Source organism: Pogona vitticeps, chromosome 7, assembly GCF_051106095.1.
Source record: "Pogona vitticeps strain Pit_001003342236 chromosome 7, PviZW2.1, whole genome shotgun sequence".
NCBI lineage: Eukaryota > Metazoa > Chordata > Lepidosauria > Squamata > Agamidae > Pogona > Pogona vitticeps.
In genome coordinates this window covers 25,420,128-25,437,383 of record NC_135789.1, presented here as the reverse complement: position 1 = coordinate 25,437,383, position 17,256 = coordinate 25,420,128, and the positions used below count along the sequence as shown (strand labels likewise).

At 53.4% G+C, this 17,256-nt stretch overlaps 3 protein-coding genes across 5 annotated transcripts; 1 reads left to right on the top strand and 2 right to left on the bottom strand.

Annotated features, from left to right (window-relative positions):
* Positions 1 to 3,429: 3,429 nt before the first annotated feature.
* LOC144584081 (uncharacterized protein C2orf72 homolog) lies at positions 3,430 to 7,050 on the bottom strand. The gene is made up of 3 exons (XM_078379391.1): positions 5,774 to 7,050; positions 4,922 to 5,113; positions 3,430 to 3,486 (listed from the first exon to the last, which is right to left on the bottom strand). The coding sequence occupies exons 1-2, from the start codon at positions 6,468 to 6,470 to the stop codon at positions 4,923 to 4,925; spliced, it is 888 nt and encodes a 295-aa protein (XP_078235517.1). The 5' UTR covers positions 6,471 to 7,050; the 3' UTR covers positions 3,430 to 3,486; position 4,922.
* A 526-nt stretch (positions 7,051 to 7,576) lies between these two features.
* Positions 7,577 to 9,884, top strand: LOC140701740 (uncharacterized protein C2orf72-like). 2 transcript variants are annotated; one of them, XR_012080692.2, is made up of 3 exons: positions 7,577 to 8,529; positions 9,130 to 9,262; positions 9,827 to 9,884. XR_012080692.2 is itself a non-coding variant. In XM_072978397.2 (3 exons), the coding sequence occupies exons 1-2, from the start codon at positions 7,923 to 7,925 to the stop codon at positions 9,233 to 9,235; spliced, it is 717 nt and encodes a 238-aa protein (XP_072834498.2). In that variant the 5' UTR covers positions 7,577 to 7,922; the 3' UTR covers positions 9,236 to 9,262; positions 9,827 to 9,884. The 2 variants fall into 2 exon arrangements, 1 of the variants encoding a protein (XP_072834498.2); XM_072978397.2 differs by having other exon boundaries at positions 9,126 to 9,262.
* On the bottom strand, positions 9,679 to 14,941 carry LOC140701741 (maestro heat-like repeat-containing protein family member 2A). Of its 2 annotated transcripts, XM_078379392.1 has the most exons (9): positions 14,204 to 14,827; positions 13,831 to 13,980; positions 13,294 to 13,476; positions 12,711 to 12,866; positions 12,082 to 12,222; positions 11,176 to 11,281; positions 10,891 to 10,956; positions 10,431 to 10,595; positions 9,681 to 9,854 (listed from the first exon to the last, which is right to left on the bottom strand). In XM_078379392.1, exons 3-9 carry the CDS (start codon positions 13,336 to 13,338, stop codon positions 9,823 to 9,825), a joined length of 711 nt encoding a protein of 236 aa, XP_078235518.1. In that variant the 5' UTR covers positions 13,339 to 13,476; positions 13,831 to 13,980; positions 14,204 to 14,827; the 3' UTR covers positions 9,681 to 9,822. The 2 variants fall into 2 exon arrangements, with proteins under 2 accessions (XP_078235519.1, XP_078235518.1); XM_078379393.1 differs by lacking the exon at positions 10,431 to 10,595 and having other exon boundaries at positions 9,679 to 9,854; positions 14,204 to 14,941.
* Between the last annotated feature and the right edge of the window lie 2,315 nt (positions 14,942 to 17,256).

Below are 17,256 nucleotides of genomic sequence, written 5' to 3'. Positions count from 1 at the left end.
CCTCTCAGGTCTGACTAGAACGAGTGACACGGGTAGAATTATTTTATTTATTTATTAGATTTCTATCCCACCCATCTAGACCAAAGGTCTACTCTGGGCGGCATACAAATTTAAAAACAATAAAACCAATAAGCATATATTATAAATCTAAGATGGCAAAAGTATAAGAAATTAAGATATTTAAGAAAGAAAGAAAGAAAGAAAGAAAGAAAGAAAGAAAGAAAGAAAGAAAGAAAGAAAGAAAGAAAGAAAGAAAGAAAGAAAGAAAGAAAGAAATGGCAGGAGGGAAAGCCTGCCTAAATAGCTATAGTAGGTCTTAAGTTTGTTTCTGAAAACACCCAAAGAGGGAGCCAGGCAGATCTCCACTGGCAAGTTGTTCCAAAGTTGAGGGGCCACTGCCAAGAAGGCCCGGTTCCTCGTTCTTTTCTTCCGGACCTCCCTCGGAGTTAGGCCGCCCAGCCTGGCTGGAACGAGTGACTCTGGCAGAACTGGGTGGAAGAAGGTGCCCTGACAGGTATCGAGGTCCTAAACCTTAGGGCTTTATATGTAATCATTAGAACCTTGAAACTGATGTGGAATCCAACAGGTAACCAGTGTAAGGCGACCAGAGTGGGGGAAATATGGTTTTTTTTTTCACCCCAGTTAGTAATCTGGCCACTGTGTTCTGGACCATTTGAAGTTTTCACATCAATCTCAAAGGAAGCCCCATGTATTGCAGTAGTCTATTCTTGAGACTACGAGTGCGTGGACAAGTGTGGTGAGCGCCCCAACATCAAGATAGGAACGCAGCTGGGCAATCCGCCAAAGATATAAATGGGCAGTGCGGACCACAGACGCTACCTGGAATTCCATGGCAAACGCCGGGTCAAGATGGACCCCCAAGCTGCGGACCACATTCTTTGTGTTGGGTGTCGCTCTCTCAAATATCGGTCTTCATTACTCAGCAATAATTTGCCACTTTCTCGCCTGACATGTCAGAAAGTGGGCACTGTGAAGCTTGTGTACAAATTGTCAACACTTGATGGTTCCACTTACAGGGTGACCATTTTATCTGATGAAGGCAGAGCTGTAGAGAGGATTTTGCCAACATACTCTCCTGAGGTTTGTCTGTCTCCTGTGACTTTGTCATATTATTGCACATTGTCATGTGGTCTGTTGATTCTGATATGGTTGTGCTTCCATTTTTCTGTGACAAATGTTATGGACTGGGGGACTGGTCAGTTGGAGGACTAATGTTTCTGTATTTTTATGCTTTTGTGTAAACTGCACTGAGCGTTGGCCTTTCCCAAAGCCAGGAGGGACATACATTTCATAAATAAATAAATAAATGACACTCAAGAGATGGATGGAAAAGCTACACCTACAAAGCCCATTTGGTATAAAATTGCTTTACATCTTGGAAGTGAGCCTTACTGAAGAACTCAATGGCTGAAAACAGCATGCCAAGTTTTTGGATTTACAAGCACGCAGCTACCTTTTTTCTATGTGGAATTCCAGTTTATCCTAAAAACAAAACTAAAAACTACTGGTTTGTGTACAATTTTGTACTTTACAAGCCAGTTCTTCAGAACCGTGGAATTCTACTCCATGCATCAGGAGACATGCATTGTAACCCCTGGAAACTGACACAAAAATAAACTGGCTAGTCTTAAGGGTGTCACAAAACTTCCAGTGGTTGTTGTTGTATTTAGTCCCAGGTACATCTACAGCAAAATCTGGAGTTTTGCTATTGAAACAAAAAACAAACGACCAGCAGGAGCTGCAGCAAATGCCAACTTCCTGTGGTCTGTGAGCATGGGAACCTTTTTCATGGAGATTCCAGGGGATGCCATCAGCAAAGCTGCCTGGGCACTGCAGCATAAGGAAAAAGTGGTGGTGTAATATGTAATTATATCTTACTGTTTGTTAGGTTTATGTTGTTGGGTTGTTTAATAAATTTATTTTTAAAAAAGATAAAAGAAAAGCCCATGAGCTAGACTGCAGATTGAAGGGCAAAGGCAGATTGAGGGAACAAGACGACAGGTTAGGAGGTCTTGAGTACCAGTCAAATGTTTCCGCCAACCAAAAAGTCTCGCTGTAGAGCCCTGACATCCTGCTGGTTTTATTTATTTTACTTTATTGCTTAAGTTTTTCTTCCCTTTCTATACCCTGTACCTCTATAAGTGATGCCCCCTGCATGTGTGTGTGTGCCTTAGTCAACCCGGTGTCAGCTAGTTCCAAATTTAATCTTCTGTTGGGTGCTTTTAAAGTTCAACGGCTTCTCCCTCTCAGAGAGAGCCAGATGCCAGCTCTTCCTGTAATGCAGCCCCAGCTTGCTCTCCTCCCTTCGAGGAAGGGGGCCGATCCAGCAGCCGTTCCTCCCGCTTGTCCCTCTCTTCTTCGTCCATCAAGCCCCATGGGGGTGGGGGGAATTATTCATCCCTGGAGGGCTTTCAGGAAGACTAAATAACCCCAGGAGTAGGTGATGCGGTTCTGGGCTAGCGCTGAGGTCACTGGCTTCACGCTCCTCCTCCAGGCCACGGTCCGGTAGCAGAGGTCAGGGTTGGCATCCACCGGGGCGCCCTTGTAGGCCAGCCACTGGGGTTCCTCTCGGGCCGCCTACATGGAATGGCTTCTTCCGGCTGTTCATGAGGTGGGAGAAATGGACCACTGGGTCTCGGGAGGCCGCCCCGAACACGCTCTCCACGTCCTCCTCTGAGCAGGCCAGCCTCAGGGCCGGAGGCCCCTGAGCGCGGTGGCGACTCCGTCTTCGTCCTCCTCTTCCTCCGGGTAGACGCGCATCTTGACGTTCCTTCTCTGCCGCCGCTGCAACTGCTCCTCCCGGGTGACCTCCGCTGCTGCTCCTACTTCCGCAGCAGGGGCGGCTGTCCGGTTTGGGCCTTCCGCTCCGCCTCGGCGCCTAGCCCCCGTCGACGGAGGTGCTCAGCTCCACCAAGCTCAGGGTGCAGCATTAGACCTTGGTTTCACTGTTGGGTTTGAGAGCAAACGCGTTCCCCTGAGCGTGTGCAGAGTTCCCCAGAGCCAGAACACGGTTGGAGCAGAATGTGTGAATAAATAAATATTTGGGGCACCTGACTCACATCCTATACTGCCTCCTTGGTCAAATCCAAAGGTCTGCAAACATATTTGCCCGCACTTTTGACTGGCCTAATTCATTAATGACACTGACAGGGACTTTAAATATATATATGCATGCGTGTGCTTCAGGGGCAAGGAATCTGGCATCAACGAAGCTGCCTGGGCATTGCTGTACAAAGCCCATGTGCTAGACTGCAGATGCCAGAGCAAAGGGAGATTTGGGGGGGGGGGGACAAAAACAGGTTAGGAAGCCCAACAGAACACCTGCATATGTTTTCAGAAGTAGGCCTCAGAAGCCAGTAATGTGAGTCCTCCAACACAAGGAGTAAATTATCACCATATAGACATCTTGTGGCATGTTGATGGTTTTATTTTGCAGGACAGAGGAAATCCAGAAGGAGGCAGAATCTGGGGGGAAAACAACAACAACACAATAACCCAAATGCAGCCGGTCAACAGAGTTTGCTATGTTATTTCATTACTTAAAAAAACTTGATTAAAATAAAAGCAGTATGTAAAACATGCATTGGGCACATTAGCCTATTTAAGCTGTATGAAATAAAGCTCTTATGGTCAAGATATGAGTCAAAAACATTTTCTCCCCTGCAAAAAATTATGTAAGAATCCAACAGAAACAGCAGGATTTAGGCTGGCTGCAAGTGTCGGCATGGACAAGATTGTGCAGTTCAAGGAACAAAATGTAATTTTCCACATGGTTTTCATACCACTCCAATACCTCTTACAAGAACCACGAAAGACCGTCAAATTTTGTAATAAATGGGATTAAGAAAAACCCACCAGAAAATCCTGCCAAACCCACAACAGCATTTTCTTTCCCGGGGAGATATTCTCACTGAGATGCAGGGCTGCCCAGTTCCAAACACCCTTTAGGAGGTGCCTTGATGAGGACAAAAAGCAGAGATGGCCACCCAAATAAATTCCACGTTGGAATTTAAACAGCTGGTCCAGCTTGCCAGTCTGAGCCGCTTTGGACAAGCAAATCTCCTCTCAGTAATCCTTAACTGGGAAACCCTGGAAAGGCTGGCCGCAAGTTGGAATCGATTTGATGGCACATCATGAATTAATAGCCCACTGGGCCGTAGTGCCAGCTGGGCCAGGAACTGAATCCAGGCTGTGGCTGCTGGAAGGGGCTCAGGCAAGATCAACCAGAGGGAGCATCTGTGGCTGATGGGCTTACAGGAAGCTGCACAGGGATCCTAGAGCACCACCAGAAAGAGTGTCTCATTAGGAAACCATTTCTGAATATACCCTGAGAAGAATTGCTGTCTATAAGAATGGACATGACTGCATACAATTAGTTATTGTTCAAAAAATTCCCAGCACAATAAAACTGATTAAAATGTTGACTGGTGTTATAGAACAGATGCAAGTTTTAACCAAAACCCAAAAGATCTGTTCGATACAGATGTAGTCTGTATGCAGTTGGTGATACTGGTATTGTTTGTTCTGACGTTGTCAACATTGGGATTTAAGCACCAGCAGGCTTCGAGGCTACATTCATCTGAGCAGGCCAGGACGAAGGCTGCATATTTTGGTTTCTCCCTCCCTATTTCTCATAGCCCAGCCTGAAAAAAATGTGCTCAAGAACTCAAAAACTTTACCTCTCGTTTTTCCACATTCCGAATGTTTGGGTTGTGCAATTCAGTTTTTAAAAATTCAGGTCATGGGTCAGACAGCCGTCCTTCTTTGTGAAAAAGAGCAGTGCCTCAAAGCTAAGGGGCCTTTCTTTGGGTCTGATCCAGAATCTGGCTCAGCACGCCAATTCAAACTTCCTCTCTGGCAAGCTCTCGCAGGGGACTGAACCTCCTCCATCACTACTCACCTCAGGCAAAAATGAACAGGCTGGACGGCATCATGCTGGGGGGGATCAAGCCGTATTCGGAGTAGTACAACCAGGAGGCGTAAAACATCCCGATGAGGCAGGCAGTTCCCAGAAAGCCCTTGAAGATTTGCATAGCCCGAGACGAACCTGCAACGGTTAGCGGATGCTCCTTAGAGCCCTCGTCCGGCAAACCTGCACAGGAAGCCTCTGGTTAATGGGATCGAGGGGACTGTGCAGATTTTGCTCACAATCACCCATTGCTCTAAAGATTCTGGGGGCAAAATGGGGCAGGTAGGGTCTGAACGACAGAAAATGCAAAATTTCTACACAAGAGGGGAAGATTGAGTATCGAGCCGTATCTGCAGGGGTGGGGGACAAGGATGCTTTCAGGCTCCGATCCACCCCTGGCCTATGCGGCGCTTAGCTCCTCAAGGTGCAAGCCGAGAACATTTATGTACTCAACCACATCAGAGTAGAATGGGGGTTGTCCCTTCCACCTCTTTTTCTTCCCTTAGTCCTTAATATTAAATGGCAAACAGACAACCAGGGTGTTCTCCGCAGGGAGAAAAACTGCACCTGTTGAATGTGGGTCTGTTCAAGAGGTGCAGAGTTTGGTTTCTGTTCATTTTTGAACAGAAAAACTAGCCGAACACCACCTGCTTCTTCACCTCTGTTGAGGGTGGGGGGAGAACTTGAAGTTGGAAAGTGGGGAGGGAGAAAGAATGCAAAACAGAGACATTTCCGCCCGCCCCCTGAGTTCTGTCTATCTACCTTTCAGGATCCTTCTTTAACCCCAGCCTCTCTCCCCCATGCCCCAACTGAACCCCCCCCCAAGACGTAGGGGCCTCCCACCTCTCGACTGGGCCAGGGCTTCCGACGCCCGGCAAGCGGCTTTCATGATGGCCAAGTGGCCTCGTGGCTGTCCCGGGTCGTAGACCTCCACTTCCACCTCAATGTCTTCCAGCTCCAGAGCCCCAGGCTTGTCTGAGGTGCCCTTGGTGGATCCAGCCCCGGGGGGCTGTTTGCCCCGTTTCTGGGCCCCGGGGGACTTGGGGAAGACCCCCCGGAGGAGGCGGAGGAGCTGAGCCCGGGCGGCGTCCGCCTCCCCCTTCTTGGGGTCCATGATGATCCCCACCAAGGCGCAGGGGGACTTCTGGATGAAGTGCTTGACCTCTTTGAGGACCTTCTGCAGCTCAGCCTGCTTGCCCTTGAGGCAGGAGGCCCGGCACAGGAAGAAGATGAGTTGGCACTCCCGGCCCCCCACGGTGCACGGGGCGGTGGGGCAGGGCCCCTTCACGAGGTCCCCGGGGTGGACCGGCTGGCAGGTGGCAGAGAACAGGTCCTTGACGAAGGAGGCCATCAGCCCGTGGATGTCTTTGCCCTCCAGGGTCTCTCCAATGAGGAGGACCTCCGGCCGGCCCCCCACCTTCTGCACCAGCACCTGGAAGTCCTGGAGGACCTTCTCTCTCGGGATTGGGACGCATAGTGCTGGCGGAGCGGGGGGTGAGGTGGGAGCCTTCTGCGCCGAGGCCTGCCCCTCCTGGCTCATGTCCTGTGATCATGGGCACAGGGCTTTCCTGCCCTGTCTTCACCTTGAGGACTTACTCCATGGACACCCTTTCGATGTCACAATACCAACACACAGACACAGACACACATACAGACACACACACACACACACAGTCCCTCCTCCCAAGGCATGGTGAAGCCATCCCCCCTGGTTCCAGTCTCCCTCAGAGGGTTTAGCCTCCGCCCTCCAGCATCACCATGATCCTGGAAGCCTTTCCAAAGTGGGGATGGATGCCTGTCATCTCATCATCTTTCTAACGCAGTGGTACCCAACCTTGGGCTTCCAGATGTTCTTGGACTTCAACTCCCAGAAATCCTGGCCAGCAGAGGTGGTGGTGAAGGCTTCTGGGAGCTGTAGTCCAAGAACATCTGGAGGCCCAAAGTTGGGGACCACTGTTCTAACGGATGCAATCCTGTCCTGTCCGGCTTTAGGTGGCTCAGTCGTTGGGATCATCCCCTGGACATCTTGATGCCTGCTATCTCCTCCTCTTTATTTCTTTACTAGAAGTGGATGCTTTTATGTTTAGCCTTCCCCTTCCACTAGGAAGAAAGTCCACAAAGACAATATATACAGAAATAAATCCAATACATGAAATTAAATAAACGTGAAAGGCCTGCCAACCCATGGGCCTTCAACAATGTGCCAGGGGAAAGGAGAGCTGTGGGACAGTGTGGTGTGCGGTGGACAGAGTCTTGGGCCGAGAACCTCAGGAGACCTGGGTTCAAATCTCCACTTGGCCGTGGAAACCATTCCCTGGAACATCTCAGACAGCCCAGAAAACTTAGAAGGATGGTTGTAAATCAGAAATGACAGCGCAGTGTGGCACCCGAGGGGGACTGGATCCCCAAAGGCCCCCTGAGGTCTTTGGCAGCCAGATCCATCCAGAGCCTTGTGGTTTCCTTGACCCGGGTGGGGTGAACTCTCCAAGGTCCTGAACCCATTTTGGACCCCGTGTCTTGGGAAGAAGCTTCCCCGGGCGCCCTCCAACTGCGGTTCTTGGGGGTGGGGGGTTTGGAGGGTTGAGGTTTCAAAGCACCACCGGAGTCTTCGTGATGTGGAACCACTCTTTCAAGGGAGGAGAAATTCTAGCCCTCGCTGCTGCTCGGAGCGAGGCCAGAGAAGGGCTGAGGGCTCCGGGGATCGGGGCGCAACCCCGAGGAAAACAAGAGGGAGGGGAGAGCGAAGGCAGCCCTATCCCCGCCCCGCCTCAACTCGGGGGAGGGAAGGGCTGCCCCCGTCCTTCGCCTATGGCTCGGGAAGCGGTCCTCCCCCCTCCCGCCGCCCAAGCCTGCCCTGGCGGGGTGGGGTGGGGGGCTGGAAAGCGGCTGGGCTCTTCGGGGGAGCCCCGACGCCGGCGGTGACACCAGCCATTGTGACTCGCCGCCGGGCTGGCCGCCGGTGGTGGTGGTGGTGGCGGCGGCGGCAGAGGGGATGGAGCGCCGAGAGGGGCTGCCGCCGTCGCCGCCGCCGCCGCCGCCTCGGGGCGGAGGCCGTCGGGGCTGCGAGGGCGAGGCGGGCGCGGTGGTGCAGCGCACGCAGGTGGTGCTGCTGGCCGGCGAGCCCTGGGGGCTGGAGAGCGGGCAGACGGTGCTCAGCTCCTTCGCCCACCACGTGGTGCCGTCGTCGCCGCCGCCGCCGCCGGGGGAAGAGCCTTCCCGGGGCGCGGCGCCCCCTCCCGGCCCCGCGGCCCCGGAGGCCCGGCCGCTGCCGTCGGCGCCGTCCGGGCAGCTGATCTTCTTCCTCTGCCGGGCGTCGTCGCTGCGGGAGCGGGAGGCGCGCCTGCGGGAGGTGCTGGAGGGCGTGCGGGAGCAGAGCCGCGGCGCCCCCGCCGTCCTGGTGGGGGTGGTGGTCCAGCCGCCCCCCGACGAGGAGAGGGGCGCCCTCCTCCACCTCGAGGACCTGCTCCGGGACGTCTTCCGGGGTCCCGAGGAGACCGGCCCCATCGAGGTGCATACGGCGGTCTTCGCCCCCGGACGCCCCGACGGCGCCTTGGAACTCAAGCGCCTCGGCAGGTCCCGCGTCTCCCGGCAGGCGTCAGGTGAGATGTGTGTGTGTGTGTGTGAGCCGGGCACTCTGCTTAGGCTCAGAGGCACTCTTCCCGTTGAGAGAGGGGGGGCTCCAGGTAGAAGTGCCCCCACCTCACTAACAGCAATCCATTCTAAGAACAGTCTGTGGCGGACCCAGTGGGCCTGAATGGGGTCCGCAACCTTTGAGGGACAGCGTGAGACCCAGACCTTAGCCCAATCGCCCTATTTCCTTCTCTAGTACTGTACTGTATTAACCTGAGTAATATTATAAATGAACCATGAGCAAGGACGGCAGCCTACTGTTATAGATGACCCATCCTTAGAAGAGGGGTGGCTGAAGGTGAGTGACTGTCACAGCAGCCGCTTTAGCCTCCTCCTGTACTGGCAAGCCTGGTTTCTCAGACGGCAAGACTTGCCCAAATCACAGCTCTGGAATAAGCCTAGGGTCAGGTCTCCCATAAGTGAGTTTGACAGTCTGACTCCCTTCCTGAGCAAGTACATAACTAAACAAATGCCACCAAGATGCCTGGCTTTGTCTCTCAATGGCGGCTTTGTGGTGAGTCTTGGTGGCCCAAGGAAGGATAACGGGGTCTGTTCCTCCCTCAAGTCAGTTCCCTCTGGCTGGATAAATCGGCGGTGATGCAGATCCTCGGGGCTATGTTGTCGTTTGGAACCTTGGTGTACAGCGGCTATTACCTCTGCAACAACCTCATGTGAAGCCGGCCTCCGTGGCGACGGACTCAGGTGAGAACCTGGAGGGACCCCCCCTGTGTGTTCATGCCACGGGGAAAGAGTATATGCGACTGCCCTTCACAAGATGGGGAGAGTCTTCACTGCAGTACTGCCCTTTAACCACCGCATCACAAAGCTCCTCCTTTATGGAAGAGAGCTTTCTAAACGGCTGTGAGAATGGTGGAGTCTCAACTCCAAAGGAAAATCATTAATAAGCGGGAAGGGATGTGTACCTTCACAAAAGCCAATGCAATTTTGGAAGGTGAACAGGGCTTCATAGAGGGAGGGGAAAAAAAATTCTATTTCCAAGTGTTATCGGGGGAACATGTTTTCTATCATTGATTTTGTTATTTTGTATCTTCAGGGTTTTTAAAAGGTTGTATGCTCTTGCTTATGATTTTTATGTATGATTATTAAACAATAATGTTAAGAGAGATTGTTTCTTTTCCCCAAGTCACCCTTCTCAGTTAATTTATTGTGTTTTCGTAGCATGCCAATGTCGTTTTTTTAAAATCTTTCTTCTTATGCTGGACCCCGGGATTCATTTCTTGATTTGCTTTTCTCCTTCTCTTTCAGTTCTCCTGCCCACGTGGATTTTGAGAGGCTATTCAATAAAAATAAAAATAAATCAAAAGTTGTGGTCTCTGAACCAGCCAGAATCCCACCCCAGGAGATGAGTATCATAGCCCCACTTGGAACTGCTTGGTCCGTCCTGTCACGGACCCACATCTCCGGAGCCACTGTGTTGACCCACACTCTGCCCTATAGCCCAGCCACGAGTCTCTCTAGCTATCCCATGGTACAGAGATACTGAAAAAAGATGAAGGTCCAGGAAGAATGTAAAAGGTTCCTGGAAGGCTCTCCCTAGATGGAGTGTCTGGGAAACAGCACAGTAAATGAGACCCTGAACAGCCCCCAGAAATAATCGGTGGGGTCCTTCTGGAGCCACACGTGGGCAACGGGTTCCTTACCCCCAGCCCCCTCCCTGCCACAAGCCCCCTGCCGTGGCTTGGCTTCCCAATTCTCTCCCAATTCAGCCAGCCAGAGGCCCGAAGGACACTTTGCCCGTGTGGGCTGGGTGTGCCAAAAGCTGTATTTCCAACTCCCCAGGCCTCCGTTCCCTCGCCCACCCCGGGGTGGGGGTGTCACGTGGGCCTGGGCAGTGGGACTCTGTCGCTACCCTTTCGCCACCATTGGAAGAACCGCCCGAGACGCCCCGCTCTGCGTCGGTGTCCGTGGGTTGACCCGGGCTGGCTCTTTGGCTGCTTCTGCTGGATGATCTGGAGGGCGTTTAAGGCGGCCATTTCCACCGTGGTGCCAGAGTCATGGCAGAGGGACTGGAGAGCTGTGGGGGGGGGGGAGACACAGACGAAGCCCTGGTCAGTTGGGTCTCGGGCAAGGCCAAGCGCTCCCTAGGCCAGGATCCCTGCCGTTGAGCTACAGAAGGGTCGCCCTGGAAACGGAGGTTGAGGAGAGGTGTTTGTGGCAGCCGCTGCCACCCTTTGGGGTTATGGATGTGCCCAGCATGGTGGCAGTGGGTTCCTGGAGGGTTCCTCCCTTTGTCCCCAGGCAAAAAGGCTCTCCATTGGACTTCCTATGTTGCTAACGAGAGGGGGGGGCAGCCGGGATCAAAAACTCACCTTGTAAGAGAGGTTCCCAATCCAGTTTCTCCAGGCGCTGCGCATCCATCGTCTCTGCCAGAACACCTTGCGCCCAGGTGGCAAAGAGAAGGGGCTCAGGTCATCCAGGAGCCCACTTGCCTGGTCTTGATCGATCTCCTTCCTGGAGGATAAACCCCCCCCGCCTCCCCGCGCCCATCCCTAAGAGGCTGGAGCTGCGAAGGGAGGGGAATTCAACAGCGGCCCCCTTTGCCTGCGCCTTCTGCTGGCCAGCCTTTGGGGTCCCCTTCTTCCCTTCCCTGCTACCTGCCAGCTGGCATGCGGCAAGCCGGATCCCTTCCTGCGCACAGTGCATAGATCGGGGCAGCCCCCTCATGAGAGTGTCCAGTAGCGTGGGATCCTTTCTCTGAGCCTGAGGGATAGTGCAGGGAAAAAAAATGGGGGGGGGACATGGAGGTAGAAAGGGTTAGCTGGGCAGCCTTCGTGTTTCCAGATTTTAAAAAGGAGAAAATAAATGAGCAGACGGGGGCCCCATAAAAGAGGAGAGGTGCGGCCAAAACAGATGGAGGTACAGTGGTGCCTCGCAAGACGAGGTTAATTTGTTCTGTGAAAAATCGCTGTCTTGCTAAAACATCATCTTGCAAAACGCGGTTCCCCATTGGAATGCACTGAAATCTATTTAATGCGTTCCAATGGGAAAATCATCGTCTTGCGAAAATCGTCCATAGAAAACATCGTCTTGTGGAACACGGTTCCCCACGGGAATGCGTTGAAATCTATTTAATGCATTCCAATGGGGGAAAAATCATTGTCTTGCGAAAATCATGCATAGAAAACATCATCTTGCGAAGCGCAACAACAATCGCAAAAACTAATCGTCTTGCGGATTAATCGTCTTGCGAGGCACCACTGTACTTCTTTCTCCTCTTGTAATATGGGGCGGGGGGGGAAATTAGACCCCACAGATCACCCATCACTCAACTGACTCTTGGGTTTTGCTATAAAACCTAATGTGAACTTTCTGGGGTTCGAGGGAACCCAAGTATGATTGTCTAAAATGGTTTAACGAAAGGGTCTGCTTCCATGCGTAACGTCCATCCCTGGCTCTAATTTCCCTAACCCTGTGACCCCAGGCCCCGTGTTGAGAGATTAATCTTCCTGTCACCCTGAGGTGGCCCGGTGAGCAGCTTTGGCCCCCACCGGCTCACGTACCAGCTGCCCGCAGATCTGACCCATCAGGCGAGAGTGCCAGGCGTCGGAGTCTTCTGCCAGGAGCAGCCTGACCTCCGTCTCCCACGCGAGGTCCTGCAGGCCCAGGAAAGGGGCGCACGAGACGAAGGCCATCCAGGAAGCCTGGAAGGAGAGATGAGCAGGATCCGTCCCTCCGTCCTTCCTTGCCGGCCCTGGCAAGGTGGCCGAATTGGGCTCGCTCATGGCAGCCTACGGGGAGAACGACGCATCTCCTCCGGCCCTTCTCAACTCGCCGGGGAGCTTCTCTGGCACAGCCTTCCTGGCCTTCAGCTCCCCGAGAGGAGGGAGTGCGGTGGACGCCATTCTCTTGGGTCTGGGGAGGCCAGAGAGCTGAGCTCTCCGGCTGTTCTTTATGGTCCTTCCCAGCCCAGTTCATGGCCAAGAACCCAAGGCAGGTGTGGCCGGCCTGTCAGAAGAAGCCCTCCTGGGGGAAATCTGAGCTCTGGGAACTCAAGACGCATCAGGTCTTGGGGGAGCCTTCAAGGAACAGACAGCTCAGCCTTGGGGTGCCCGTTGGAGACAAGAGTTTGGGGCCCTTTTTTGGGGGGGGGGGGAAAGGGGCAAAAGCGGGTCCGGTCACTCGCTCCCACCTTGGCCACGTCGGGGCTTGGATCCTGGAAGTGGAGCAAGAGAGCGGGCAGGTAGCCCCCCAGTTCTCTGGCCATGGCTTTGGCATGGACCGGCTGGGTGGCCCCAGCCATCCGCCTGAGGAACACGAAGGCTGCTGCACGGAGAGCGTCGTCGGGCTGTGGGAAGGAAGAGAGGGCGAGAGATGGACCTTCCAGGGCTGGGATGACGGGGAGGAAACGCCACCAGAGAGGCCCGCATAGCCCACGTTGGGGGTGGCACTTCAAGTTCTGGACAGACCAAAGCCACTCCTTTCCCTGTGAAGCCCAAAAGCAACAGAAAGTCCTCGAGGTCGCCCGCTCAGGTCAGTCTCAAGAGGAGCCAGACACATCTACGGCAAGGGTGGGCTGGCGGCTGTCTGTCTGTCAGTGGCACAACCCCTCTATGAAGCCTCCTCCTTCAGGAGCAGTGTGGCTGCATGTTCTGCCTACTGAGCGAGGGTGTGACCTTCTGTCCTCATTCAAGGGTTTCTCGGAGGCAGGGTGTGGTCCCATCCTGCTCTAGAAAGCTCCACCCAGCCCTCGCCCGCTGCTCCCGCTGACTCACGTGCCAGAGGTATTCGCAAGCCTGGCTGGCCACCGCCTGGCGCATGCGACCGGCGTGCCGCCTCCCGAGGCACCCCCAGACTTTGCCCAGGGCATGCAGGCTCTCCCGGGCCACCTCCGGGCTGGCTGGGTCTCCCAGGCCTTGGAGGAGGGCTGCCAGCAGGTCCTCCTGGTGCTTCTTGGCCTGCCGAGGAAGGAATCCACGTGCCCATCAGGGTTGGGCTGCCTTGGCACTTCTTTCATGCCCCAAAGACCTTTCTCTTGGCAGGAGGGGCTGAGCTCCCGGCTCCCCGGAAGGAAGACCTGCAGGGCCCCGCCAGACCCACGGGTCGCCCCTCTCCTCTGGGCCCCTCCTGCTTCGGCTCCTTTTCCTTTCCCCGCAGATGGCCCAAGGCGCCTCTCCCGTCTGCAATAAGCTTTGTTAGACCTGAGCGGCCGCGTCACTGGTGGGGTGTTCATGCCTGCACACACTCCCCCATACCTTGTGCTTCCTCCCCCCTGCCACGGCCTCCTTTTGCCTCCCCCCGGTCCCACCTACCTCTTGGGGTGCTCCTTCGGCCACGTTCCCCAGCCCTCGCACGGACAGGGACCGCACGGTGGCCTCCCCCTCTCGGGAGGCGGCCAGCCACAACTGCAGGAGGCGGCGGAGGATCTCCGGCCGGCGCAGCACATAGGGGTGCCCTGGGAGCTGGGAACCGAGGGGAGAGCTAAAACATCTCCCAACCTGGCCATTGCAAGGGCAAGTAGGAGGGGGAAGGATAGCCACAACTCTCTAAGACTTTTCCTGCAGCCCCCCCCCGAGGAGGCCAGCCCTGAGCAGCCCCCAAACGGAGGCTCCCCCAGCTTCCCACCCTCCCTTTTCTCTCCTCCCCAGATCTTCCCTTTGTACAGCCCCTGCCACGGGATCTTACCTCCACGCAGAAGGCCAGAACCAGCTCTCGGGAAGCCCCCTGCGAGGAGCGCAGGAGGGGGAGGAGGTGACGCAGGATCTTGTCCAGGAGGGGGTTCTTGGTGTCCACCAAAGCCCTGGGGTGGGAAACCACCACGGATCAGCTAGTGCGGGCAGTGAAACGACAGACCCCCCTTCCTCGCCCGGTTCTGCATCTAGAGCCCCAAGTCCACCCAGGAAGAAAGCCAAACCCTCAACGTTCCCTCCCGGCTGCTTGTGAAGAAAACCAACCTTCCGGTGTCAAAGGTTTCACCTGCACTTCGATGCCTGGAGGCAACCATCTCGGAAGCACAAGAGCTGAACTCGCTCCATCCTGGGCCAAGCAGAACCTGCCCCCCCCCCCGGGCTTCAGATAGACCCTGCTGCACCCAGAGGCTTGTCAGCTCTGACCCAGGGCCTCGGTTAGCGCCGATTCCTTAGAAACCCTTAGGGCTGAAAGCAATATTATAGGCGGCCAAGAGGAACCTCCTCAAGGGCTGAGTGTGAGTTGGTGTCACGGCAGGAGCTTCTCTTGTGTTAGCAGGTGAGCCTTTTTGCTTTTGTCCCAGCTCCATCGCTTCGGTCTCTCCCACCCTAGAGAATGTCTGCTCCGTTTCTCCAGAGTGAGTTGGCGAGGCCGGAAGTGAAAGCAACACAATCGATGCCCCAGCCGGGTTTCCTTGGCTTGACATGGAGAGATCCCAATGGGGAGAACGCCTGGGCTGTACGGATGATGCCTGAGCCTCCCCCCCCCTGCTGTTCCCCACTGTGATCCAGAAGGGTCTCCTTACTTGGCCAAGGAGGCGACAAACCCAGACCTACTGGGATCTGTCACACAGTTACACTAAGCTGCCACCAACCATTCCCTGTAAGAAGTCACACAGACCAGGGATGGATTTTTAAACAATAAAAAGAATAAGGTTTATTTTAAATACACACAGGGAAAAATAAAACCATCAGGTGAATAACATAAAGTAACGTGGCTTATTCTCACTCATACATACACACAGTTTGGTTCACCCAGAACCCTTAACTTGAAGCACAGACCCTGAACCTATCAGTTCTGGCTAACCAACAGACACCTGAACCTATCAGGTTGGTACTGACTGACACACAGTAGTACCCTGTCTGACACACAGACTCCCACTCAAGCTTCTTCTCTCAGCTCTTCTCCAGCTTCTCTTCAGCTTCACCTCTCTCACCACACAGGCATCACATATTTATACAATACAGCCCCTCCTCCTGATGTCCCGCCTTCCACTCCCCATAGGATGGAACTTTCCCTCCAAACCCATGACAGACAGGTAACATCAGTGCTGTATGTAACACCTCCCCTCTTTATAAGTTGTTTTGTAGGGGGAAAGCTAACGTGCTTTTCACCAAAAAACAACCTGAATAAAATACACAACAACAGTTATACATACCTTATTATACTTACTCATACTTACATTCTAAGTTAACCATAGCAAATAGGCATTTAAACATTTACCAAATACAATACATCCATTTACCTTTATTCATACAAACCAAATTCAAAAAACACAGGTACATTTTAACTTTTTGTCATCATTATATACATATAGTCCATGTTCTTTCGCCGTCTTCATTCTTCAGGTCTTCTTGATAAGGCGTCAGCAACACAGTTCACTGACCCTCTGACCACCTTCACTTCAAAGTCATAGTCCTGTAGGTTTAAAGCCCACCTCATAAGTTTGCTATTGTGGGTTTTCATTGTCTTTAACCATTGCAATGGTGAATGGTCAGTACACAGAATAAAATGTCTTCCCCAGATGTAAGGCTTGGCCTTCTGGATCGCGTAGACTATGGCCAAACACTCCTTCTCCACGATTGCCAAATGTCTCTCACCTTTTTGAAGTTTCCTACTCAGGTAGGACACTGGATGTTGGTCACCATTCTCATCCTCCTGGCACAGAACTGCTCCTACCCCGCTGTTAGACGCATCGGTGTAGATGATGAACTCCCGGTCGAAGTCTGGAGCACGCAGGACAGGATAGTTGATTAACGCCTCCTTCAACCTCTGGAACGCCGCCTCACAGTCGCTGGTCCACGGGATGCGGTCATCAGCCGTCTTCCTCGTCAGATCGGTCAGCGGAGCCGCAATCTCGCTAAACCTCGGGATGAACTTTCTGTAGTAGCCCACCAACCCAAGAAATGATTTGACTTTTTTCTTGGTGTTGGGTCTGGGCCAATCACGAACAGCTTCTATTTTGGCCTCCAGGGGTTTTATCATTCCTCCCCCTACCATGTGACCCAAGTATTTTATTTCTGGGCTACCCAGCTGACACTTGCTGGCCTTTACTGTTAGCCCTGCTGCACTTAACCTCTGCAGCACTAACTCCAGGTGTAACAGGTGATCTTCCCAGGTATTACTGAAGATCCCTATGTCGTCAATGTAGGCCACTGTAAAGTCACTGAGCCCTGCTAAGGTCTGGTCCATCAGCCTTTGGAATGTGGCTGGTGCATTTCTGAGACCAAAGCTCAGGACTCGAAACTCATAGAGACCAAAAGGGCTGCAAAAGGCAGTCTTTTCTTGATCCCTGGGATCAATTCTTAATTGCCAATATCCCTTTACCAGGTCCAATGATGAGATGAACCGACAACCCCCTATGGTTTCAATCAGGTTGTCTAGCCTGGGCATTGGGTAGGCATCAGGAGTGGTTACACGGTTTAATTTCCTGTAATCGACACAAAACCTAATGCTCCCATCAGGCTTGTCCACAAGGACTATCGGAGAGGACCAAGGACTAGAAGAGGGGACGATTATGTTCTCCCTTAGCATTTCGTCCAGCTCCTTCCGCACCTTGTCCCTGTAGGGTCCCGTTACTCGGTATGGGGATACTGCCTGCGGGGGTGCATCCCCTGTGTGGATCCGATGCATCACTCCCTTCACTATCCCCGGCTTGTTGGAGAACACCTGTTGATATTTACTAAGCAGCATTTTTAGTTCTCGCTGCTGGTCTTGGGTGAGTGCAGGACTGATCTTTACCTCCTCTGGGTTGTATTTTACTTCCCCTC

Excerpts from the sequence above, each read along its gene's own strand:
- LOC144584081 (XM_078379391.1), bottom strand. The coding sequence starts at position 6,470 with ATGAGCCAGGAGGGGCAGGCCTCGGCGCAGAAGGCTCCCACCTCACCC. Across the intron at positions 5,114-5,773 it reads AGCCCTGGCCCAGTCGAGAG|GTTTGCCGGACGAGGGCTCT; the intron begins GTGGGAGGCCCC and ends CTTCCTGTGCAG.
- LOC140701740 (XM_072978397.2), top strand. The coding sequence starts at position 7,923 with ATGGAGCGCCGAGAGGGGCTGCCGCCGTCGCCGCCGCCGCCGCCGCCT. Across the intron at positions 8,530-9,125 it reads CGTCTCCCGGCAGGCGTCAG|TCAGTTCCCTCTGGCTGGAT; the intron begins GTGAGATGTGTG and ends TCCTCCCTCAAG.
- LOC140701741 (XM_078379392.1), bottom strand. The coding sequence starts at position 13,338 with ATGCGCCAGGCGGTGGCCAGCCAGGCTTGCGAATACCTCTGGCAC. Across the intron at positions 12,867-13,293 it reads CTTGCGAATACCTCTGGCAC|CCCGACGACGCTCTCCGTGC; the intron begins GTGAGTCAGCGG and ends TCCTTCCCACAG. Across the intron at positions 10,957-11,175 it reads TGCCGCATGCCAGCTGGCAG|GTGTTCTGGCAGAGACGATG; the intron begins GTAGCAGGGAAG and ends CCTGGGCGCAAG.